This window comes from Microcebus murinus, chromosome 9, assembly GCF_040939455.1.
Source record: "Microcebus murinus isolate Inina chromosome 9, M.murinus_Inina_mat1.0, whole genome shotgun sequence".
In the NCBI taxonomy this organism is placed as follows: Eukaryota; Metazoa; Chordata; class Mammalia; order Primates; family Cheirogaleidae; genus Microcebus; species Microcebus murinus.
The window spans coordinates 90,086,102-90,111,286 of NC_134112.1; the positions used below are offsets into that span (position 1 = coordinate 90,086,102).

Genomic DNA, 25,185 nt, shown 5'->3' on the forward strand with positions numbered 1-25,185 from the left:
TGAGAGTCAAAAGGCAACAGAGGCCAGGTGTTGTGGTTCACACCTGCCATCTCAGCACTTTGGGAGGCCGAAGTGGGAGGATCACTTGAGGTCAGGGGTTCAAGGCTAGCCTGGCAACATAGTGAGACACTCCCCACCTCCCCACCTCCATCTCTACAAAAAAAAAAAAACAATTTTTTTTAATCAGCTGGGAACAATGGTATGAGCACCTGAAGTCCCAGCTGCTCGGCGGGAGGCTGAGACGTGAAGATCGCTTGAACCCAGGAGGTCGTGGCTGCAGTGAGCTATGATTGCATCGCTGTACCACAGCCTGGGCAACAGAGCCAGAGCTTGTCTCCAGAATTAAAAAAACAAACAAAAAAACCCCCCAAAAAACCCTACCTTCACCTCCTAACTAGGGCTGGATATATTTTAAAGCATAGCTGATTTAATGGAATTTTTTATTTACAACAAAAAGTAACAAGTGAAGATTTCTGTGTGGGCGGAAGTCAGGGCAAGTCACTTCATCCTCTGGGCTGTGGCTTCTCATCCACACTGTGGGAGGGGTGAACTCCCCTGGCCGCCGAGTCTCCTCTGCTCCACTCTTCCCTTGCATCTCTTCCAACCTTAGCATAAACAGTACTGCCACCCTAGAGTTGCCAGACTTAGCAAATAAAAATATAGGACATCCAGGAAAATTGAATGTCACATACATAATGATTTTTTTTTTTTAGTGTACGTCCCATGCAATATTTGGTTAAAACAAACCAAAGTATTAATATTTATAGTTTGTCTTAGTTAGTTCATGTTGCTGTAACAAAATACCATAGCCTGGGTGGTTTAAACAACAGACATTTATTTCTCACGGTTCTAGAGGCTGGGAAGTCCAAGACCAAGGTACTGGCAGATTCGGGTCCTGGTGAGGGGCTGCTTCCCAGGTTGCAGATGGCCACCTTCTCTCTGGACTCACATGGCCCTCTTGGGGCTCTGAAAGAGAGAGAGAGAGAGAGAGAGAGAGAGAGAGAGAGAGAGAGAGAGAGAGAGAGAGAGATCTTGTGTCTCTGCTTCTTTTTGTAAGGGCACTAATCGCATCCTGAGGGCCCCACCGTCGTGACTCCATCTAACCCTAATAACCTCCAAAGGCCCCATCACCAAATACCAGACATTGGGGGAGGAGGACACCAACATTCAGTCCATGGCATAGTGTATCTAAAATTCAAATCTAGTGGAGCGTCCAGTATTTTATTTGGCAAGCCTATACCACCTGATTGTAGGCAAAGCCCCTAAGGCTGGGGAAATCAAAGCACCCACCCATGAATACAGGGGATTAGGAAATGCAAAAGCACACACCCAAGTTCATGTCCTGCTGATCCTGTGGTCTGCTGCCTTGGGCTAGAAGGGACCCACTTTTCCCATAAATCCTCATCTTCCTGGAGATTTCATAAGGTGACCCAAGAAACATGCTCCACAATTTCTTATAAATTGAACACTAAAAATACCATCTGGCTATGGTATACCTAGATTTCTTATCCTGCTTTTTGTGGTTAAGCCCTTCCATCTCCAGTGCAATGTGGGCAGAGGGGACAGCTCTGGACCAGTGTCCTGAGGCCTGAGGTCTAATGCTGCCTCTGCCCTTCCTTTGCTGTGCAGCTTGGGCAAATCACCTCACCTCTCTGGGCTGTTCCCTCATCCATACAGTGGGAAGGTTGAACTCCTGTAACCTCCACGTCTCCTTTGCTCATTTCTTTTTTACTGTCCCTGACCAACCTCCTGGTACCAGCTGAGAGCATTGGGCTGACTCTCTTTTTCCCTAAGCTGGCCAAGCAAACGGACCTCACTTCTCGGCAGTCGTTAAAATCAGACACCACTTAGGCCTCTGGGCACCATCCTTGGGCAAAGGAGGCTTGTTTTTCCTTAGCGCTGGCCTAGCCCTCCCCACTTACATCCTGAGCTGTGAAAACGGACCGAGCAGGCAAGAGGGAATTTAAGATGAGCTGAAAAAAAAAAAAAATCCTGCTACAATAAATCACATCACGGTGGAGATCTCTTTCTACCCAGAAAATTCTGAGCCCAGACAATGGCTCATTTATTTCAAACAATATTCAACACAACAGAAATCCAGGTCAACAAAAGGATTTCTACCAGATTCTCAGAGTTGGTTGCAAAGGGATTTAACCCACGTAGAAAAGAGAGCTGTTCAATTACAGATGCCTGGGCGGGGGTGGGGGGGACCTGATTAGCGAATCCCGAGGTGGTCTGCTGGAAACTGCTCCCTCCCTGGGGGCCGTCCCACCTACTGACTGTGTGAGACAGAGCACGGTCCTGCCTGGGGAGGACGTTTGGGTAAATATCTGGGTAGAGACGGCTGCTACTGAGAGGCTGAGCAGAGCGGCAGCAGTGCAAATGGCCCCGTTCTCCCAGGCCCTCGGATGATACATTTTTATAAACATCCAGGCAGGCAGGCTCTAAAGACTCCTGGGCTTTACAAACACATTTCGTATTCCACGGTCAGCCGGGACCAGGCTCCGGGCATAGGCGGGAAAGAGGAGGCAGGAAACAGGAGGGGCGGGAGGGGTCTGGACCGGCTTTCTAAATTTAGCATGCAGTTGCTTTTAGGCCAAGTGGATAGAAAATAAATTCCAGTGCTTAAAGCTCTTATCTTTGTTTACCATTTCCCCAAACAGTTAGTGACCTGCACTCTCTGCAACCGAGTTATCAGCGAGATACGGGCAGACACAAGGGTGGGAAACGCCGGGGAGAGGGCAAGTGGTCGCTCTCCGCCTTCACGTGACATTTACTTGGCCCAGCAGGGTGACCGGGATCTGCTAAGGTCATCGGCCGTTGCTGGGCGGATGGGGGCACGGTGGTGACGCACGAGACCAACCCAGGGGTGGAAGGCACCTCGGGGTCACTCAGGGCAACCTCCTACTGGTGAGGGGTCTGGCAGTATCCTACAGCGGCCTTCGCAGATGTTCTGTGGCCACTTCTGAACGTCTCTGGGCATGGCCTTGCCTGTCCCACTATCTAGTTGAAGTCATTTGAAAACCCTTCTCTATGTTGAGTCACAAGCTTTGCCTCCGGGACTGATGCCATCGGGCTTTGTCCCACCCTTAGCATCTGCACGACGTTTTCCTGGGTCACACACTTGCCCTGCAGACGCATGATGAAGCTCTGTTCTCCAAATTCTCCCAGCGCACCTGGTAGCTGTGGTCTGTCCGGCTCCCTGCACGGCCTCCTGCCCCATCCCCTCTCCCCCTGCACACCCTTTAACCCCACTGGTGGGGCTTTGGCCTCCCCCTCCCCCAGTTGATGACTGCAATGGCCTTTCCTAGTCCTCAATCTCCCAGGCCCTGTCCAGGAGAGCTGAGATGTTGTCCACGGTCCCTTTCTTTCCAGCTGCCCCACCACCTTCCCCTGGGCAGTACCTAAGGTGCAGACCTTGGCTCTGTGCTTTTCTTTCTTACCCCCGTCCCAGAGACTCGTCCCCTCTGTGCAGCTGAGCTGGGCCCCATCCCCCCACTTCCAGGCCAAGCCACTGCCTGTCTCCCTCGGGGCCTCCAACACGACCTGCAAATGCCCAGCTCCTTCCTCTGGATGATGCAGCCCCTGCGCCCCATGGGTCCTGTTTCCATCTTTCTCTCAGCCACCCAGGAATAAAACCTGGGAATCGTTTTCATCTCTCTCCGTTCCTGACCTCTTGTAGCCCCAGACTCACCTTCCCTGCTGAGGCTTCCTTTATAGCACTGCGCTGATGTCCGGGCTGCACGGCATACCCCCTTGGAGAGCTTTGAGAACAATACCAATTCCTGCGCCCAACGGGGACCAGTGAAATCTGAGTGCTTTGGGGTGGGGCGCCAGGACCACAGGGAACAGCCAAGATGGAGAATCGCTGTTTATATGGCTTCCCTCTTTCAGCCCCTTTCCCCGTTCTGAGACCTGACATAGTAATCGGAGCTCATTCCTTGTGCCGGGACTATTGCAATAACCTCCTGTCTTATTGACCCAATTCCCAACTCTTTCTGCTCCAGCCATCCTACAAGCCATTGTCAGACCACACAATACCATCGTCAGTGCGTTACCTCTGCTCATCAGAAACCCTCAGTGGCTCCCTATTACCATAATAATAACTCTTTGAGTGAACAAATAAATGGTTTCCCGCATGCAGAATAAGCTCTGTGTGGTGTGGGGCTGTATCTTCTCCCTCCTTCCCTCCCCACACCCACACTCTGCTAAGCAGAGTAAATAGAGGGGACGGGATCTGTGGAGTGAACGAAACACTTCCTCTGCAAATTCAACTCGGTCCTCTCTCCCCAGCGCAGAGGAAGGGGGCTAGGTGATTTAACTATCGTTTACACAGGGGTTTATTTCTCTCAACATCATACACAATCAGCTGTGAATGTTCCATGCTAATGGAGAGAACAGAACCCTAAATATTACAAAACAGCTGATAATTCCAAGACTAGAATCTGGTTGATGTTGGAATGCATTTTTGCTTATGAGTGCTTGTGTCTGTTAATTGGGACAATTTTTTTAAATTAGGTAATTAGATGTGTCTTATTTGTTCCTAATCCCCCCCCTCTGCTGCACACAGGCGAAAGGAATAAATAACTCAGCTCCCAAAATAATAAATAATACCCTAATTCTTTCTCTCAACCCTCTCCTGGAACAGAGATAATGGTTCGATTTCAGAATATTGGCCGGGGAGGGAGAGAGAGTGGGAGGAAGCCACGATTAGAAGGAACTAGATGTCAACAAGCTGCTTCTCGACTGATTCACTGTTAAAATTTTAGGCAGCGTGAACAACCAATTTGTCAAACAGTTCGCAATATCTACTAAAGCTGAACATACACATCCCTCATGGCCCAGCAATTCCACTCCGAGATATATACCCCGCAGAAACCGGTACCCGCGCTCACCGAAAGCCATAAAAAAGAATGCTCATAACAGCTTTATTCATAATGGCCCCCAAACCGGGAACAACTCAGATGTCCATCGACAATTGAAAAGACGAATAAATCTTGGTAGCGTCCCCCCACACAGCAAGGACGCACGAGCTGAAGCCACACGACACGCTGGATCTCGCAGACGCAACGTTGAGCAAAAGGCGGCGGGCACGACAGCCCACGTGTAAGTATTCCATGTATATGAAGTTCAAGAAGAAAAGGGAAAAGTAATCTCTTCTGTTGGAAGTCAGGACAGTGGTGACTCTGGAGGGTCTGTGACTGATGCGGGCATGGAGGTGCCCCGGACGCTGGAATGTTCTGTCTTGATCTGGACGCTGGTCCTACAGGGAGCTTACTTGGTGGAAATTCTTTGAGCTCTACGTTTTTGTTTGTGTTCTATCTTCCTGTGAGCACACAATTCTTCCACAAGTTGTGCAAGAGGAAGGGAAGGCCTACTGGGGAGGCCTGGAATGACAGTAAAGACTTGGAATTTGATGATCTGGACTCAGTTCCGACTCTGCCATGTGACCTTTTGGACAAGCCACTTAACCTCTCCGAATTTCTGTTTATTTCATCTACAAAACAGACAACAAAAGCTTCCCTGCCCACCTTCCCTGCTGTTGTGAGAACCAAATGGTCCAACGGATGTAAAAATCCTCTGGTAAGGCCGGGCGCAGTGGCTCACGCCTGTAATCCTAGCACTCTGGGAGGCCGAGGCGGGAGGATCGCTCAAGCTCAGGAGTTAGACCCCGTCTCTACTAAAAATAGAAAGAAATTAGCCAGACAACTAAAATATATAGAAAAAGTTAGCCGGGCATGGTGGCGCATGCCTGTAGTCCCAGCCTCTCGGGAGGCTGAGGCAGGAGGCTCACTTGAGCCCAGGAGTATGAGGTTGCTATGAGTGAGGCTGAGGCCATGGCACTCTAGCCAGGGCAAGAGAGTGCGACTCTGTCTCAAAAAAAAAAAAAAAAAAATCCTCTGGTAAAGCAATAAAGTACTTCTCAAGGCCAGGTACTGTTACAATGACAGATCTCTGAGGACAGGAGTTCCTGCAGGCCAGCGCTCCTGAGAACGCCCAGCCTGCGCCCTCTGCAGAGGGGACTGGCGCCCCTTGGGGGTGAACATGTGACCACAGCCTGGTCCACCTGCTTCCATCACATCCCTCACCTGACCCCTTAATGGCCTGGGCCTGAGGGTACAGGGCACCTGGAATGTTCTAGGTGTGTGTGCGGGAGGAAGTAGATATAAACAGACGCGATGCATGCTCTCAATCTTTCTAAGGTATGGACGCACTTCTACAACTAAATCTGCCAAATTCTTTAAACCAGCACGTAGAACTTTCTGAGCTGGCGGAAAGATTTCTCGCCATCCCCTCCTGTCACGGAAGCTTCCACTGCGTCTCGCTCCAAGCCCGAACCCACTTACCGGACCCCTCGGAACTCAGACAACAGGTCTGTGGAATCTCAGCAATGAAATGTCAGAGCTGAGAGGACCCCAGGGCCCCAAGTCAGAGAACTGGCCGGTGGGGAAGGCAGGACCCCCCTCGGGCCTCGCCGAAGTAGTAACTCGCTCATCTTGGAAACTGGATGCAAGGGGAGGGGTTTTGCTGCTAGGTTTATGGTCAAAAGGGCAAAGCTAAGGTTGCAGTATTTTCCACGGTTCAGTTTCATATTCTAGTCTTCTGTTCCCTGGAGAATCAGAGCGAATGGAAATCTTTATTCTTCATGTGGCTGCATTGCCCCCAACTGTCCCTTTGCTTAAGGGACTTGCAGCTCCTTGCTTCTAGAGAGCAAGGGCTGGCATCATTTGGCCCACTTGGTATAGCACCAAGTCTGGTGATGAATACTGTTGGATGCTGCTGTTGCAACTGCTTTGGAGAAACAACACTGAAGCCACCCACTACTATGTCCTTTCTCAAAATAGGAAAATGCTAATTTGTCTATTAGGTCTCTGAATCTCCAGGAAAAAATCTTTATGAAAGCAATGACATTTTTATTTTATTTTTCTCATTTATAGTCCAGATCATATCTGCACACATATTCAGCATGTGCTCTGTGTGTAGGTGTGTGAGTGACTCTGTGTGTGTGTGTGTGTGTGTGTGTCTAGCTTTCAGAGAAAATAATACACAAAAATATAAATAGAAAAGCAAGATTAATAGGAGAGGGCGGTATTATCTCCTACTTGAAATGATTTATCAATAGATTTTCCATAGAGTTCCCTAACCACCAGGTTTATCTATTGTATTGGGTTTTTTTTTTGTTTTTTTTTTGAGACAGAGTCTCACTTTGTTGCCCAGGCTAGAGTGAGTGCAGTGGCATCAGCCTAGCTCACAGCAACCTCAATCTCCTGGGCTCAAGCGATCCTGCTGCCTCAGGCCTCCCAAGTAGCTGGGACCACAGGCATGCACCACCATGCTCGGCTAATTTTTTCTATATATATTTTTAGTCGGTCAATTAATTTCTTTCTATTTTTAGTAGAGATGGGGTCTCGCTCAGGCTGGTTTCGAACTCCCGACCTTAAGCAATCCACCCGCCTCGGCCTCCCAGAGTGCTAGGATTACAGGCGTGAGCTACCACGCCCGGCCTTATCTATTGTATTTAAATACTGGTTTGCAGATCTTAAACTATATGATAGAAAGACTAAAAGACCAAGAACCTTGAAAATAGAAGTTGCTGCCCATTGAAAATCAATAGATAATGAAAAAATTCTCCCTGAAAATTGAGAGACTCTGGTTTGGGAATGGAAACCATGAGACAAAGATTCCACTTATTTTTTCAATTTCTGTTTTTCCCAATATTTCGTTTTCAATCTTCTAAGAGCACAGTTATTTATTTTATTTTAAAAGTCCCAGCTGAAATTAATTCTATAGGATTTCTTTCTTCCTTAACACATCCTTACAGAGTAGTTTAAGCCGGAGAATAGAGGGCCTCATGTGGACATGACCTCCCTGTCCCTGAGTGTGTTCAAACAGAAGTGTTACCGGCTTGTTGGCATGTACGGTCTCCAAAGACTTTCACCTTTGTCACCTTATTCACCTTACCTGCAAGATGGGTGGGACAACATCATAATCCCAATTTACAGACCAGGTGACCTGTAGATGTTGTCTTGGTGACTGGCCACAGCTGAAGGCAATGGACCTAGAACTGGTCCCTGCCCTTCCCCCGGCGGGCAGGACCTCGGGACTCCCAAGGGCAAGGCCAAGGTCAGGGTGAGAGGCTGCAGGGGCCTCCCCGTTGAGTGTGAGGCAGGATAGGTTGGTTTTAAGGTTCTTTCCAACTCTACTTCTGAGTGATTTGGCCTTTCCAACAGGAATCAGAGAGAACCCCTGGGGATCACTCTTTAATGTTGTCTTTCGGAAATGTAGAAACCTCAAGTGCTTCCTGGCTTGATGTAAGGGCTATTCAGCTCAGCCCCCGAGTTTTCCTGGCACTCCGGGCCAAGCAGACGCGCTGTGGCCCTTCCAGATGTTAGTAACACAGGTGCCTGCAGGTGCTGGCACAGGCCGAGGAGTGCCAAGGGCTTTGGTCTGGCCGGGCAAGGCCACAAATCCAGCCCAGAGTTCCCACCCTCCTCCCCAACTGGTTGTGTGGATGCTGCTTCTATTTTAAACCTTTGGGGTGAGCTGGCCAGACTTTTTTTCCCAGGAAAAGTGCTTTCTTGACTAAGCTTGACTTCTTCTTCCTTCTTCACTCAAATCAATTCCATCTTCTTCCCCCAAACAAAATTTTATTTGTTAATGTCTTCTACATGCCAAAGCCCTGGAAGTGGGAGGGGGGCTTTCCACCCCCTTGTCTGCTAAATACCACAGTCCCAGGGCCAGCTCCAGTGGCCCCTCTCCCACGCAGTCAGCCGGACAGAACTATTCTGAATTCTTTAAACACATCAGAATCCTTGCATAGGCCACTCCATATGCCAGTGTTACTTAAATTTCGATCTAGTATTTTGATTTCCTATTATGGAAAACTGTAACATACACATTTTGGCCGGGCGCGCTGGCTCACGCCTGTAATCCTAGCACTCTGGGAGGCCGAGGCAGGCAGATTGCTCGAGGTCAGGAGTTCGAAACCACCCTGAGCAAGAGCAAGACCCCGTCTCTACTATAAATAGAAAGAAATTAATTGGCCAACTAATATATATAGAAAAAATTAGCCTGGCATGGTGGCACATGCCTGTAGTCCCAGCTATTCGGGAGGCTGAGGCAGCAGGACTGCTTGAGCCCAGGAGTTTGAGGTTGCTGTGAGCTAGGCTGACGCCACGGCACTCACTCTAGCCTGGGCAACAAAGCGAGACTCTGTCTCAAAAATAATAATAATAACATACACATTTCAAAAGAGTAGTTGTGTGCAACCTTATGTAGTTACCCATCAACCAGCTTGACTTAAGGATCAATGTGTGCCAACTGCGGTTTCATTTTTGTCCCCACCCTTCCCCCACTTTTGACTTTTTTTTGAAAATCCCAGACATCATATCATGTCATCTGTAAATATTTCAGTACACATCCCTGAAAGATAAGAACGCCGTTCTAAAACATGACACCGTACCATCATCACACTAAAACCAAAATGAACCATAATTCCTTAAGAGCATCAAATATCCAGTTGGGTTCAAAGTTTCCTGAGTGATCCATAATATTTTTTTAAGAGACAGAGTCTCACTCTGTCACCCAGGCTGGAGTGCAGTGACATCATCATAGCTCACTGCAGCCTCGAACTTCTGGCCTCAAGCAATCCTCCCACCTCAGCCTCCCAAAAGTACTGAGATTACAGACGTGAGCCATTTCGCCCAGCCCATAGTTTTTGTTTGTTTGTTTGTTTGTTTGTTTTTTGGTTTTTTCTTTTAATTGGTTTGTTTGAAGCAGCATCCAAAGAAGCCCACCCACTCTTCACGGCCTTCTTCTTACTCATCATAAAGATCTCACTTTAGAGCCTGCTTCCTCCTGACAGCTTCCCTAATCCCAGATGTCTGGGATGTGCTTCCATCCCACCCTCATCCACCTGTTTGTATCCCGGCAGACTAGAAGCTCCGAGAGGCTGTGCCGGATCCGTGTGTTCTGGAGTCTCTGCCTCCTGGGCCCGGCACAGTGGCTGGTCAGGAGCACTCACCACCTCTCTTCCCTGAACAAGTGGGTGGATGATCTTCCAGCCAGAGCCGGTCTTGCATGCCCCCTAAGCCTGCCCCATCTCACTTCACACCTCGGTACAGTGATTTGCTTGGGAATCAGAACCCCCGGCCAGCAGAGCGGCACCGGATTTGGGTCCAGGCGCCTGACTCCCGCAGGTGTTCCCGGGGGGCCCGCGCTGGGTGAATGAGGACACTTAGAACAAGCTCTGTGTGTGAGGCTCTGGGCGCACAGTCCTTCTTCTCATCCCTGTGGTGAGGAAAGGACGCACTGAACCCGGAGGGCCCTTCCGGGGAGCGCGAGTCCTCATTTGCCGCGTGCGTGCTGCCCTCTGCTGGCAGCGTTCGCTCAGGCCGCCTTTGTCCCCGACGTTCCCGAAAGAACCGCGGGTCCCAGTGGGACGGGACGGAGTGTCGTCGCCTCTCTGGGCTAGACCAAGAGGTGGGGGCGTGACTCCCTCCGCGTGGAGAAGCGCCGGGGCGGGTCTCAGACAGACGGACAGACGGACCCAGTGGTTCCCACACCCTGGCCGCGCACTCGGACAGCGAGGGGGCTTGAAAAGGAGAACCGGTGCCCGGCCCCACCCCAGGCCAGCCCTCCACCCCCCGGGGTGGGGCCCAAGCATCCGTGTATATTAAAAATATATAAAGACCCAGCTGGTTCCAACGTGCGGCTACATGGGCAAGATGATCTTCACACGTGCACCTTGAGCTAAAAGCTTAGAGGCACAGTGAAAAAGCCCATTCCAAGAAAGAATAAATGAAAGGTTTGAGTTTACAATACAGAAATCCCCTTAGCCAGCCTTAAGAGTTTTCTTTCTTTGACAAACCCTGACAGCTGATGGCCCATGCAATTTTATTTGGGGAACCAACACCATTTATCTGTCGGCAATGCTGCTCCCAGATCTGGTTTCCTGTTCCTCCGGGGGATGTAGTTCTCTATTTTGGTGCACTGCACCGCTGATTCTATTTTTGGTTTTTGTTTGTTTGTTTATTTTCACATATATTTCCTGCAGCTCCTTTGGTTGCAGATAACGGAATTCAGAATGTCACTAACTTGGGCCACAAGTGAGAACTTGCTGGAAGGGGACTGAGATGCCACCCACAGGGCCGCTTGCCAGCAGCAGATGGCACATGGGAACTGGACCTCCAGGGGCACCAGGAAATGGTCGCTCTCTGCCCTTGGCCTCTGCTTCTCTCCGCATGTCTGATTCGTTTCTTCTTTCTCGAGGCCAACTGGTGTTTCCTGCTCTTTAATCCACGAGGCAAAACATGGCCGCCAAGGAGTCTTGACTCACCTGTGTGCAACTCCCACCAGGTGGAGAAAAGCTTTTCCTTTGCCCCAGATCCAAATCTCCAGACTGTCCCCTTGGGCCAGTCAAGTGTGACCGCAGGCCGGAACAGGTGATTGGCGAGGCCCAGTTGGAGATGAAAACGTGCAGCCCCTTATTTGAAGGCAGGGAAAGTGCAGGAAACGGCGCATATAAAGCTTCTTTCTTCTCTTCTTCCACTTGTCACAGTGGGTTTCATTTTCCATTTAATGACATTCGAAGTAAAGAAAAATCTAAATTTTAAATTATTACCATACATTTGACCATTCATCTTTATATCACACAATGCCAGCTTTAAATGTAAATTTCTGAACTTTTAACTCACATGCACAATCACTGCATTTACACAATTTTTAATCTTGTGACTTGCTGGCCAAACCCAAATGAAACTCATGATAATTGAAAGGAGGAAGTGAGGGGGTTCCCAGGCTCCCCTAAGGGGCTTGCCTTCCCGCCTGGACATTCTGGGTGGGCTGGGGCAGTCTAGACCCTCACAGGCACCCAAGGGCCCCGCCAGCCACCAGACCCAAGCACTGAGACCCAGCCGGGGTCAGGGTCTAGGGAAATTGGTCCAGGCATCTCCCCTGCCCACCCCCCCACGCCACTCCACAGCAGACTGCGACCTCTAACAATCTTCAGACCGCTGCACTATGACACCCAGTGCCTGGACCAGGGGTGGGTGTGTCCCCACCATGACACAGCCTCCAGCCAGTCCCACAACAGACACTGTGTACTGCCATCATGGGGCAGGGATGGCCGCCACCTTGCCCACCTGGAGATGCTGCGGGATGCATGTGTCCCATCCCGGCTCTGTCTGTGCTTGTGCCCAGGACCCAGCCAGGGGAGGGGAGCAAAAGTGGTCATAGGACGGGGGGGGGGGGGTGGAGGCCAGGCTGTGTGAGGGCTCCAGGGAGCGGGCAGCTCCAGCACAGGTGGGGCCATGCAGGAGCACGGCCCCAAGCCCTTGGCACATGCTCCCTTGTCCCTTCAGACTCTGCTTCCAAAGCACAGATGCAAAGATAAAGTTATTAAGGTCTCAAGACAGCAACCACAGAGAAAACCCCCAGGCACAGGGCCCTCCTCATGGCCCATATGCTCGTCCAGCCGCCTGGTGCCCTGCCATTGGGGCGGGAAGCGTGTGGTCAAGTGATAACCTTCTGAAGGAACAATTCCCAGAGATGCAGATGGGAGGACTTTGGAGAAACCAACCAGTCGTTGTTATTTTTTATTGCAAAGTGGAAATAACTCCCTGGCTCTCCACATTCATAACCACACACAGACCTGGGGTTACACTACACATATTTTCTGCAACTTGACTTAGGGACATCACTAAATGGCTGTGTCATATTGAATGGCTATACTGTAACAGACTAGCTAAAATATTGACCTCGGACTTCAAGACTCCATGTGTCCTGGCCCCAGCCCTGTCACCCCGACCCTTCCCTTCTGGTCTGCTCTGTTCTTCTAAGAAGTTCCCAGGGGACACTGCTGCCACTGTGGTGGCTCACTTTGAGAACACTGGCTTGGATCCCAGACAGGGTGGCCATGTGGCAGCTCCAGGGCTGGGAAGGGCACCCCCTGCAGGTAGGGCAAGGCCCTGAGGAACCCACCCTTGGAAAGCTGGCTGTGGCGGCAGAATGGACTTGGCCTGGAGGGCCGCCTCCTGCTGCTCTGGGGAGCGGAGGGGACAGAGGAAAGCGATTTCCCAAGTCAGGGGACTCCTGCTGGATTAGCCTCACCCTAATGAAGAAAGTGAGGCTGTCTCTTTCCAACCAGAAAACTCAGCCCACCTCTGCAGGAAACCGGCAGGGCAGCAATGAGCACCCCACCACCCCACCCTGCTGGCAACGCACTGACAAATAAGCCCCTCCTCAGGCGTGGAGGGAGAGTGGACAAGTGACAGAGTGTCACTCCGGGGGAGTCACCAGGGAGGGGAAGATTCCCCAACTCAGGGAGCTGGAGCTGTGTTCTCCACACCTGCACGCCCTGGAATCTAATCCATACTTTCTGCCTTTCTCTAATCTTATGTGTGTGAAATGGAATCTCATTGTTGTAATTGGCATTTTTCTCCTGGCAACTTGGATTTCTTTTGTGTTTTGCCTATTTGAATCCTTTCATTATTTTTCTAGTGAGTTGTCTTTTCTTACTGATTTATGCTATTTGGTATTTTTGTTACTGATAATATTTTATAGATGTGGCAAAGTTTTTATTTGCTATTTCTCTTTTAACCGTGTGATGTTAGCCGGGCATGGTGGCGCATGCCTGTAGTTCCAGCTACTCGGGAGGTCGAGGCAGGAGGATCGCTTGAGCCCAGGAGTTGGAGGCTGCAGTGAGCTGTGATGACGCCACTGCACTCTGGCCTGGGCGACTGAGCGAGACCCTATCTCAAAAAAAAAAAAAAATCTGCACGATGTACCAATTACTACCCACGTGGCAGCCTCTCAGAGCCTGTTTTCGCATCTAAGAGATGGGGGACAGCTGCCACGCTGGCTTGCTGGAGGATCAGACGAGGTACTATCTGCGCAGTAATTAGTTGGCCAAATTGTCAGCTCCCAGTAAATGCTAGCAGCTGAGGCTGCCGCTGCAGTTCCATGACCAAACTTCTCTGTGTGACCCTCGAAGACCGCAGGTCCCAGGCCACACCTGCTGGTCTTCAATAAGGGATAGCACCGTGAAGTGGAAGCACAGCAGAACGCGTAGAGGGCTAATCAGATGCTGCTCAGGTTTCTATTTCTCATTCCGTCGGGTTTTCACTTAACTGTTTGCCAGAGTTGGAGCAGGACTCTGAAGTTCACAGAAAAGACAAGATGCTACGAGACTCCAGCTGACCCTACCTTCTTCCTTTGTCACGGCCTCCCTAGGTGGCCCCTGAGTACCGCAGCATCCAGGAAGGCCTGCCCTACCTGGACATGGTGATCGCGGAGACTCTGAGGATGTACCCGCCGGCTTTCAGGTACTCCGCAGCCCCGCCCTTGCGCCCCAGGCGCTCGCTGGGCCTCCCTCCGTTACCGCCTGCATCAGCACGTGCTCCCGGGAGGCAGGCCTGAGTCCTTTGCTTCCTTTGCATCCCTTGGAGCACCTCGAATGTGTGGCCCTTTCCTATAGGTTAGTGACCTTCTCAAAGCATCCCTGGCCTGTTCTTAGCATGGCCTTCCTCTCCAACCCAAGCCCATCCTTGGCCTCCTACCCTTTGGTGGCTTTTGCCCTTCACCCCACCTGTCCATGAATGTATTCATTCATTCATTCAGCAACTATTTATTGAGCATCTACTTTGTGCCAAGCTCTGTAAATCAGCTGTGTACAAAAGAGATAGAAGTCCCTGCCCTGAAGTTGACATTACAGTCAGGGTCCGTCTGAGGTCTCCCTGCTGTCCAGCACCCCCACCCGTCACGTCCTGGAGCTCCAATACATCTGCCTGGGGCACGCCTCCCCGGGTCCTCCCTGCCCTCCTCCCTGGCACTTTGAGCTGTCGCTCTAGTTCATATTATATTCCTGGACCCATTTCCACCACTCCATGACGTTTCACTAAGGTGCTGCCGGTCACACCAACTTGGAAGCACCTTGAGAGTAGGAATCAAGTCTTGTGCTTCAAACTCCCCCAAACAAGGCTGCCCGTGGAGAAGGGCATTTTAATTTCAGTCCTCAGACCTTTAGAGAGAGTGAAAAGTTGGCCAGATTTCAGGTTCTACAAATGGAAGCAGCACAAAACATTCCTATATATTATAAATTCCACTCAGCACTTCTATGAATTAATATACCACATAAACCATATGGAGATAACCTTTTACCATTTTTAAAGAGAAAATGTAGATGACTTGAGGGTATCTCAAAATGATATTTCAAACCAAAAACATTACAAATAGTGTGATTGTAGATATTGTCCAAATGTTCAAGTCCAGAAGCAAAGATAGAAAATTCCAGTGTTGTGAATCGAATTACATCATCCTCAAGCACCCAGGGTTTTGGTCTCTTGATGGGGGAGCAGGCCAGTAACTCGGGGACTTCCCGCACCCTCCCCTGAGGCCAGCATTAAAACCCAGTGCTTGTCTGGACGCGGTGGCTCACACCTGTAATCCCAGTGTTTTGAGAGGCCAAGGTGGGAAGCTGGCTTACACCCAGGAGTTCGAGACCAGCCTGGGCAGCATAGTAAGATTATAAAAATGTTAAAATTAGCCAGGTGCCATGCCTGCGATCCTAGCACTCTGGGAGGCCGAGGTGGGAGGATGGCTCAAGGTCAGGAGTTCAAGACCAGCCTGAGCAAGAGCGAGACGCCGTCTCTACCAAAAATAGAAATTAATTGGCCAACTAAAAATACATACAGAAAAAAAAAATTAGCCGAGCATGGTGGCGCATGCCTGTAGTCTCAGCTACTTGGGAGGCTGAGGCAGAAGGATTGCTTGAGCCCAGAAGTTTGAGGTTGCTGTGAGCTAGGCTGACACCATGGCACTCTAGCCCAGGCAACAGAGTGAGACTCTGTCTCAAAAAAAAAAAAAATTAGACAGGTGTAGTGGTAAATGTCTGTAATCCCACCTACTTGTGAGGCTAAGGCAGGAAGACCACTTGAACTCAGGAGTTCGAGGCTGCAGCGAGCTATGATCACACCACTGCACTCTAGCCTGGGTGACAAATGGAGACCCTGTCTCTAAAACAATCTTAAAGCCGGGTACACTCTGGGAGGCCAAGGCGGGAGGATCACCTGAGGTCAGGATTTCGAGACCAGCCTGAGCAAGAGCGAGACCCCATCTCTACTAAAAATAGAAGAATTAGCCGGGCATGGTGGCACATGCCTGCAGTCCTAGCTACTGGAGAGGCTGAGGCAGGAGGATCACTTGAGCCCAGGAGTTTGAGGTTGCTGTGAGCTAGGCTGACGCCACGGCACTCTAGCCTGGGTGATGGAGCAACACTCTGTCTCAAAAAAAAAAAAATCTTAAAAAATTTTTTAAAAGACCTACTGCTCCAGCCCCTCCCTGATTTCCTTGAGAGCCTTGAGCAAACGGTCATGATTTATACCCAGCTTTCTTCCATGGGACTGCGGGCAGCTGGTGTACATGTTCCAGCGAAGTTCAGAATAAAGCGCTCAGTGCTCACACAGAACAAAGGCTGGTTATAGGAAAGGAGCCTTTACTGGGCCCCAGAGATGGCTGAGCACTGGGGTCAGCCTGGGCTTGGTGGCTGAGGCTCCTGGCAGACGGGGACCCAGCTGAGCGGAACAGCTGTGTTCTCCGGGGGGAGGAAAGTATATAAACTGATCAAAGGTCACATTATTGCCTGGATCTAAACTCAGTCAAGAATTCATCACCTGAGACACAGAGTAGGTGACATGTTGAGTCACACAAAGTAGAAGGGCTCTTAAAAAACAGCGACAGGCTCTTCAGTGAGCGTGGTGGCGGATTCTCCTCCCGGCCCGTTAGAAACAGCAAAGTGTAAAAGGAAATTGGGGCGGGCATTGCTCTGGGGACACAGGTGCCGGTGATCTCAGGACAGAAATAGAGAACGTGGGTGGATAGGCCCAAATTCCGTCATAAAAGTGCACGCAGCGCCCCTGCCCACAGGACACCGAACAGGCCTGGGGGCGGGGGGTGGGGAGGGGGTGTGTGTCCAAATACAGTGTCGCCCTGGCTCTGTATGTGATCCTGACGGAGCCCCGCACTGCTCGGCGCCGCTCCGCCCCATGGGCTAAGTGGGGACACACTCCTGCCCCAGAGGCTGCGGAAGACCCAGCGCCCCCCGGACCACCTGCAGCGCAAGGTGTGCAGTGAGGAGCAGGAGGTGCTGGGCGACCCGCCGAGGCCCCCACGCCTGCTCCCAGGGCCCTGTGGTCACGCGGGCTCGGCCGGCGTCTCTTTGCAAACCGCAGCGACGACGAGAGGCAAGGAGTCCTGATTCTCACTCAGACGACAGGACAGTCCCCTTCAGCCCAGACAGAGGGGCTGAGAGTGAGGGCAGAGGAGTGAGCATTTTATTTATTTCATTATTTTCCCTCAGCAAAGCACGCCACCTTTCCCCAAGCACTGACACGACTTGACTTATCCATAAAAGCAGCGCAGAACGGCCCTTGTGGAAGACATAACCAGCCTCAAGTGTCACCGACGCGGCCCGGCTTCAGTGCCGCACAGCCGCAGATGGCGCCGGCCTCTGTGGGGCCGGGCCTGGCTGCACAGGGGGCCCAGCGACGCTGAGGAGGGAAGGCCCCAGCTCCCAGCTTCCGGGGATCCTGCATCCGAGTCTGAGCTGTCTCCAGCACAGATAACAAAGGAAGTGCCAGGGAACGGCCTTGCCTGACCCCTTGGGGCCTGGGGTGCGGACGTCACAGCCCCATCTGCCTGCCCGGCGACCGTCCGGTGTTGGCTGCCAGCTCCGAGCACGCAGTAGTCCCATTAGTCGCTTAGAGTCTGAATGGGTCCCACCGCCCTGGCCTGTCACTGTTCTGTCATGTCGTGACAGACAGGTGAAAGCATTCAGGAGCCTTGGGTTGCTCTTAATTTCCTTTATGAGCAAGAGCAGGGTAGAGCAATAGTTAGCATAATAATTGTATTTCTCTGAGATATTCAGAGAAGCCCAATGCTACAACTTGAAGTAAAAGCCAGCATAGAATTATTTTTAATTTCTATATTACCAAAATAACATATTTATACTTCAAAAGACAAAACAAAAAAACCTCTAAACATTCTAGCCTGGGTAACAGAGCAAAACCCTGTCTCAAAAAGAAATAAATGAATAATTTAAAAACCCCAAACAATACAGAATGATACAACGAGAAAGGGCCCCCACCCCCCTGCCATCCCCCAGCCCAGAGCCGTTCCCTGGAGGAGATAATGGTGCAAGCTCAGGCATCTTCCAGAATGTTATGTTCACATGCAGAAGATATATAGTCTACCCTTTAAAAATAAAACACAAATGAGATTATGCCGTTGGGTAAAATAAAAAATCTTGGTCAGACGTTTCCCCTCTCACAGAAGAGGCCGTCCGTAGTGATATGGACAGTGGGGAACAGATTTCCAAACCCAAATTTCCTCCAGGCAAAACGTTACCAGGACTTACCCAGAGCAGTCAAATTATAGAGACATTAAGTAGGATGGTGGTTTCCAGGACCTTAGAGGAGGGGACAGCTGGGAATTAGTGTTTAACAGGCACAGAATTTCAGCTGAGGAAGATGCAAGAGTTCTGGGAAAGGATGGTGGAGATGGCTGCACAACAGTGAATGTAATTAATGCCACAGAGCTGTGCGCTTAAAACGGTAAATGTTACGTTACATATATTTTACCTCAATAAACTAAGAAACAAATCAATCAATCAATCCAGCCTCACCAGGACCATTCTGGCATTAAAACATTCCAGAATTATTAGAGCTGCTGTCCTGGTCACACGCCCTCACGTCCTGTGTTGAAGATGTCACACTCAGAGGATCTTCTGTTGACTGCTGGCACTTGGGGGTGGCGCAGACCCGAGCAGGGGTGTGAGCCGTGTGTGGGGTGCACACACACCCAGTATTCCAGCCGTGCCGGGGACACAGGCCTTTTCCACACAGGGAAGGTATCTCAAGGCCGAGCCTGGGCATAGGCCATGAGTGACATCACCGCCCAGTGCTCATGTTGCTGGGGGTGGTGGTGTAGGAAGTGGCCTGAAGTCTGGCAGGTGAGTGGGGGGAGGGGAGGCAGGCTTTGTTTTCTTCCTGTGGGCTGGATCTGTAAGAAGCGCTGAATCCGAAAGAAAGTTCTCCACCTAACACTAGAGCAGTAGGTGGGGGTAGGGGGCAGTGCGAGGGGAGGGGAGGGCGATAAAGAGAAACTTTGTTGTCGCTTTGCCCTTGTCCCAAAGGGCTCTATCTCATCCTTTAAATTCCAAGTAAACTATGACCAGAACACTTGAGAGCTTGTGCTAAACACCAAAGTCCAACACCCTATACTTTCGTATCCCAAATCGAGGAAGAGAAGGGTTCTTCCGCTCCCACCTCTATTTTGTTCACAGAAGGTCGAGTGTAGTCTGGAGAGTGACAGCACACGTGCCCAGCAGAAACTCCACTGGGCGGTCAGGGCAGGGTGTGTGCAGGGTTTGGAGTCAGGGCTCCAGAGGTTTAAGGCAGACCGTTTGTGGCAAGGAATTGACTGAAATTGGGCAACATTCATGGCATAGCAGTTTAGGGATCAGTGAATCCAGGTAGGCAAGTTGAAGGGAGACTTGCCAGGTACAGCTGTTGCCTGGTAGGCAAAACCCTTTGCCTGAGCGAGCAATCCATTGTCCTGATAGGAAAGCTATTAGCCCAGATGAATTAGTTTGCATTAATTTCCTGAAGCAAACAGTGACACTATTTCCTGGTTTAGAGTCTTATCTTTCTGGGCAGGAATTTTCTGGAACAGACAGGAAGTCATATTGACACAGGTGGTCTCAATTTGCAGTTCCAAGTGTTGAATTACATGGCTACAGGTAGACTCGGTTCTCAGGGGAGACGGGTGGGCCACAGCCACCAAGGTGAAGCTTAAGAGAGTTGTGTTGGGTGTTCAAGTTGCAAGAACCAGAGACTCGTTCACATTTTCTTGAGCAATGGGCATTTGTTGTAAGAAATTGTGGGGAGATAAGGAAGCTAGAACTCTCCCAGGGACCAAGAGCGGCCACCACCAACAGGCCTCACCGTGGCTCCAAAGCCAGATCGGATTCAGCAGTCAGACTGGGGTGTGGTTTGTCAGCACTGGAGCCATGAACACTGGCCCTGGGGCCATCTGTGTGCAACTTGACCAGGCAAATGCCAAGGGAAGTAGCCAGATGGCTGGGCTGGACAGGGACATGGGAGAAGAGGGGGCGAGAGGGTGTGTGGGGCAATTTAAAGAAGCCTGACGGTGAATGGGAAGATAAGAAAGGTAGTAGCCAGTAAACAACCCTCCAAGAACCTTCCAGAAATAAGCCCCTCCAAGGCACTTTTGCACCTTGACACCAGGCGCAGGGAGGGGTGCGTTCTCACCAAGGGGCAAGCTGAGCCCAGGAACTGCAGGCTCCTGGAGCAGCGAGGGTCCTCGGCCACCGTCTGGGTCACCCTGGCAGGAGGGCTGGGCCCGTCCCCCAGCCTTGCTCCACACACCATGCCTGCGCAGCTGCAGACTCGGCCCTGCCTGCCCAGCACGCCCCAAGCTGTCCGCGGGGTCTTGCTCTGCATCCCCCTGTCGCCTGCAGGTTCACGCGGGAGGCGGCTCAGGACTGCGAGGTGTTGGGGCAGCGCATCCCTGCGGGCACCGTGCTGGAGATGGCCGTGGGCGCCCTGCACCGTGACCCTGAGCACTGGCCAAGCCCCGAGATCTTCAATCCTGAGAGGTGAGCGCTGCCCCCGCTCAATGGCCCCGGAGGGATGTGAGTGTGGGGTGGAGATTTATTAATAGCCGTTGGAGGCAGCGGCCAGGAGGTACAGTCCCCAAACAGTCAAAAGTCATGGCAATTCAGATAGCTGTTTGCAAGGTTTGATTTCCAAAGGAAATAATTGCACCATTTTTTAAAGCTCCAAACGGAATCCAGAGAGTTAGTGTCTCAGCAGCACTGCAGGAAAGAAACAAGGCAATTTCCAATGGCTGTCTTCTGTTCGTTCAAACCAAGACACAGGAGACGGGATTGTATTTGGTGTGTGCACTGGAAAGTAACAAAACATCATTTCCTTTTTTTAAACACTGTCAGCTGGCCAGGCATGGTGGCTCACACCTGTAATCCTAGCACTCTGGGAGGCCAAGGCAGGAGGATGGCTCAAGGTCAGGAGTTCGAAACCAGCCTGAGCATGAGCGAGACCTCATCTCCACTAAAAATAGAAAGAAATTAATTGGCCAACTAAAAATATATAGAAAAAATTAGCCTGGCATGATGGCGCATGCCTGTAGTCCCAGCTACTCGGAAGGCTGAGGCAGGAGGATTGCTTGAGCCCAGGAGTTTGAGGTTGCTGTGAGCTAGGCTGATGCCACGGCACTCTAGCCTGGGTGATGGAGCAACACTCTGTCTCAAAAAAAAAAATAAAAATAAAATAAAAATTGGCAGCTTTGCCAAAACAATAATATCAGCTGAATTTCTCCACAAATCTGAATTCCTGAGATCTGGTATAGACCCTCCTTTAACCTCCATGGATTTAGTTCATTGTCTAGTTTCATCTCTAGGCTTTGGAACCAGAAATGTGTGAGCAGGCATGCACACTCGGTCCTCACCAGCATGAATCGATGTCCCTCCCCTGTGTGGTCTGGCAGGGCAAGGGCTGCCAGGCGGCAGTTGCCTTTGCACCTTCAATGGCTCCAATTGAAGTTGGCCCAGCTACACAAGCTGGTCACTGGGAAAATACAGGCAGTGGGATCTAGAAAAACAACATTCCACCAGCCAGCAGCTCCTGGAAATATGGCAGCCCCAGGGCTCCCAGCACCTCAGTGAAGTCCAGAGGTAGTAAGAAGGGAGCTGGCTATTACGAAAGAGTGAGTGTCACCAGGCTTCACTGTCACAGAACACATGTGGCAGGCACATGCTGCTATTTGGTAGCAGACTCAGCAGTTCCGAGGAAGGGCACCCACCCCTCCAGATGCCACAGCTCCCAGTGTGCGTCGGGTGCTCAGGCCAGCAAAGCAATCGCGGGTAGGGGAGGCAGCGGCCAGTGTGTTTCAAGAGACGGGGGGCAAACTGGCAGGACATGGCCCCCAGGGAGGGCTGGTAGGTGCCAAGGTGCCTGGGACTCTGCTTAGGGTGGACCGGTGGCTGGGTCATCCTCTGGCCAAGGGGAGGTGCAGCCAGGAGCCAGGTGAGGGCTGTGATCGTCACGCCCTGGGCTTGGGTGTGCCCCTGGGGCTCTGTCGGACTGTGAACCTGGGTGTGGGTGAGCCTGTGGGCTCAATATCAACACACTGAATTCCTGAGGAGAGGCAGGGAGGGCACTGTTGACAGTCCAGGGGACTCTGAATTCAGCAGTGCCGCCAGGGCTGTGACTGCAACGCTACCCCTTCCTGGAGGAAGGTGTCAGTGAAGGGCTGGCTCAGCCAGTGCAGAGGGAAGGGAGCAGGTGTCCAGGGCCAGCCCTGACCACATGCACCTTCAGGTTCACGTCCGAGGCCCGGCGGCAGCGGAGGCCCTTCACGTACCTGCCCTTCGGGGCGGGCCCCCGGAGCTGCCTCGGGGTGCGGCTCGGGCTGCTGAAGGTCAAACTGACGCTGCTCCACGTCCTGTGCAAGTTCCGGTTCCAGGCCTGCGCTGAGACTCAGGTAAGGCCTGACACCCCGGGTGGGCTGGTCACCCCAGCTTCTTGCACTGCAGCTGGCCAGTTTGGGGTGGCATTGGGCTCCGCGGTGAGTTTGGGTGAGCTCTTTAACCTCACTTGGCCTCAGTTTCTTGATCCATAAAAGGAGAATGATAATAGTAACACCTTCCACCTCTTAATGTCACATGAGGATTAAACGAGCTCGCACAAGTGCTCAGGTAAGTGCCAGGCAGGGGACACGCCACGTGTCAGCTCATCTTTACTATTGCTCTCCGTGTGCGGAGCTGAGCCTCACGTTACCGCAGCTCTTCCTTCTGGGAAGAGCACTCAGACAACAGTGTTCACCGTAGTGAAGGGTGCCTGCCTTTGAAGGGTTTGGGGGTGCATGGGTTGTCCCACAGAAACCAGGGACACTCCCTCTGGCTCCTCCTCACCCCCTAAGGCCCTCTCTGCTTGGAGGGGGGATGGGGTGCTCCCAGCTGCCACAGCCTCACATCCCCCACCCAAGTGCAGACACTCTCAAGTCCCTATGACCACAGCCTGTCCCTGTCAGGGGATGATTTCATTAGCTGTGAAATCATTTTACACACAGCTCCAGGGGAAATCAGCTACTTGAGGAATTCTTTGGCTTTTCTTCGAAGCTCCCCGTCTGCTGTTGACTCTGCCTTTTATGTTGGGCAGAGAAAAGCTTTCAGGATGTCAGTGAGACCAGACCACAACGTGCATGAGCAGAAAACTGCTCCAATCCCCTCTCCCCAAAGGCCCTGGGAAAGAGGGGACTGCTCAGTTACTGGCCTGGCACTGGCGAGTGGGATGAGGAGGGACCAGCAGGGAAGGTTAGAATCACTGAACGTCAGGCTTGGGGGCTTTGCTCTCCCTGCCAGCTGTGGCCTTGGCCAACTTACTGGCCTTCTTGAACTTCCGTTCCTCACCTGCAGGGTGAGACACTACCACCTCTTACTAAGGCTCCTGGGGTGGATAAATGCAGGCCCAAACATACTCTTTGCCCGCACATTTCATTAACATGGGAAAGAGGGTGCCAATGTTATTCAGTGTGCTGGGGGGTGGGGACCGGGAGGGCAGCTTCATCGGCTTTTCTAGGAACTGTGGTCCAATTGGGGGGGTTCCTTGCTCAATGCCAGCCCAGCCATCCCTCAGTCCACAGCTAAATTTCCACAAACCTGCTTCAGGCTGGGTTCCGACGCAGTTTTCTTATAGATACGGTTAACTTTGACAAATATTTTAATTTCCTCTATTTTAGGTACCACTGCAGTTAGAATCCAAATCTGCCCTAGGTCCAAAAAACGGAGTCTATATCAAGATTGTGTCCCGCTGACTCAGAAGGCCCCCAGGGGAGGGGGAACATCTTGTGGCTATGACACAACTTGTAAGTCAAAGAGAACGCCTGATGTGGAAATTCAGATTTGGGGGGAAAAAATCACTGAAGTGATTAAAGAGTACATGCAAGTATAAAAGAAGTTATGTATGTTACATTTCCTAAATGCTTAATAAACGTTTGTTGCACTTACTTTTGACATTGCCAGTAGGGGCTGAACCACTAACTCTCTAAATAAAGGATTGCTGGTAAATAAGTAAAAATGTAGTTTTGACAAAACGACTAGGAACACTGAGTTTTAAGGGAAGTCCTGGCCTCAGGATGGAAGGAATCTACAATGCAGGGCACATGAGGACACTCAATAAGCCTGTCCTGATGGCACCAGTCCGTGGCTTTTTCAGTTTCTTATGCATTGTTGAGTCTTAGAGAATGACATTCATCTGAAGTTCAAACTCAGAAGTGGTTCCAAAGCTTTATTATATTTGATTTTCCAAGGTAGGGTAGTACCAAGTTTATGGTAAGTTTCAATAGCTGAAATTATATAGGGTGAAATGTACTTTTTCTCTTAAAGAACACTGTATCTTTTCTTAATTTTGATCAAGGAGAGATGAATTTGAGTAAAAGGAATTGTTGCAAGGCTCAGAAGTTCATTCAACAAAGCACTTGCAAACTGAATCTGGACCTGCCACCAGCAGCCGTGTAGCTGAGGCTGCTGGGCTTCTCACCTCCACGTGCCTTGCTTTCCCCTCCATGAAACAGGGGGGCTGACCTAGATCAAAGACCCCTTCCTCCTCCATTCCACATCTGAGCAACTCTAAGGGGCTGAATGTTACATAGAGAAAATCTCAGTAGGAATGTGTGAGCCCTTTATGCAACACCACATGCTGACATCCCACCTTCAGAAAATGTTGGCTGTTTTGGGAGAGTTGGCAGAACGGATTTCTAGTCACTGCTGTGGCTGCTGCCTTCCCTGTCTGGCCCTTCCCCATCCCCTTCAGCCCAGAGCACCCACCGCTTCCCCCACAGCTGCCCCTGCAGGACCCCCTCCTCTCTCTCTCCCAGAGGGAGGAGGGCAGCCTCACTCCCCACACTGTGCCAGGCTGGGAGCTACTATGTCCTGACCACCCATCCTTGGTCCAGGCCCATCACCCAGCCCTCTCCACACCCTCTCCACACCTGCTCTTCTCCATAACTTGGCCCTTCTGCGATGCCTGGCCCTGTGGCTTACTCCCTGCAGAAAACCCTTTGTTCCTGGGGACCTATCTGCCTCCCTGA

At 51.1% G+C, this 25,185-nt stretch overlaps 1 protein-coding gene across 1 annotated transcript in view; it reads left to right on the top strand.

Moving 5' to 3' along the window:
* TBXAS1 (thromboxane A synthase 1) overlaps nucleotides 1–24,100 on the top strand; it is a 160,628-nt gene extending 136,528 nt beyond the window's left edge. Inside the window, exons 10-13 of the mRNA XM_012767996.3 lie at nucleotides 14,233–14,324; nucleotides 20,537–20,674; nucleotides 22,416–22,578; nucleotides 23,836–24,100. Coding sequence (XP_012623450.2) covers nucleotides 14,233–14,324; nucleotides 20,537–20,674; nucleotides 22,416–22,578; nucleotides 23,836–23,910 — 468 coding nt within the window. The 3' untranslated portion in view covers nucleotides 23,911–24,100. The remainder of the gene's footprint in view (nucleotides 1–14,232; nucleotides 14,325–20,536; nucleotides 20,675–22,415; nucleotides 22,579–23,835) is intronic.
* The last annotated feature ends 1,085 nt before the right edge of the window (nucleotides 24,101–25,185 follow it).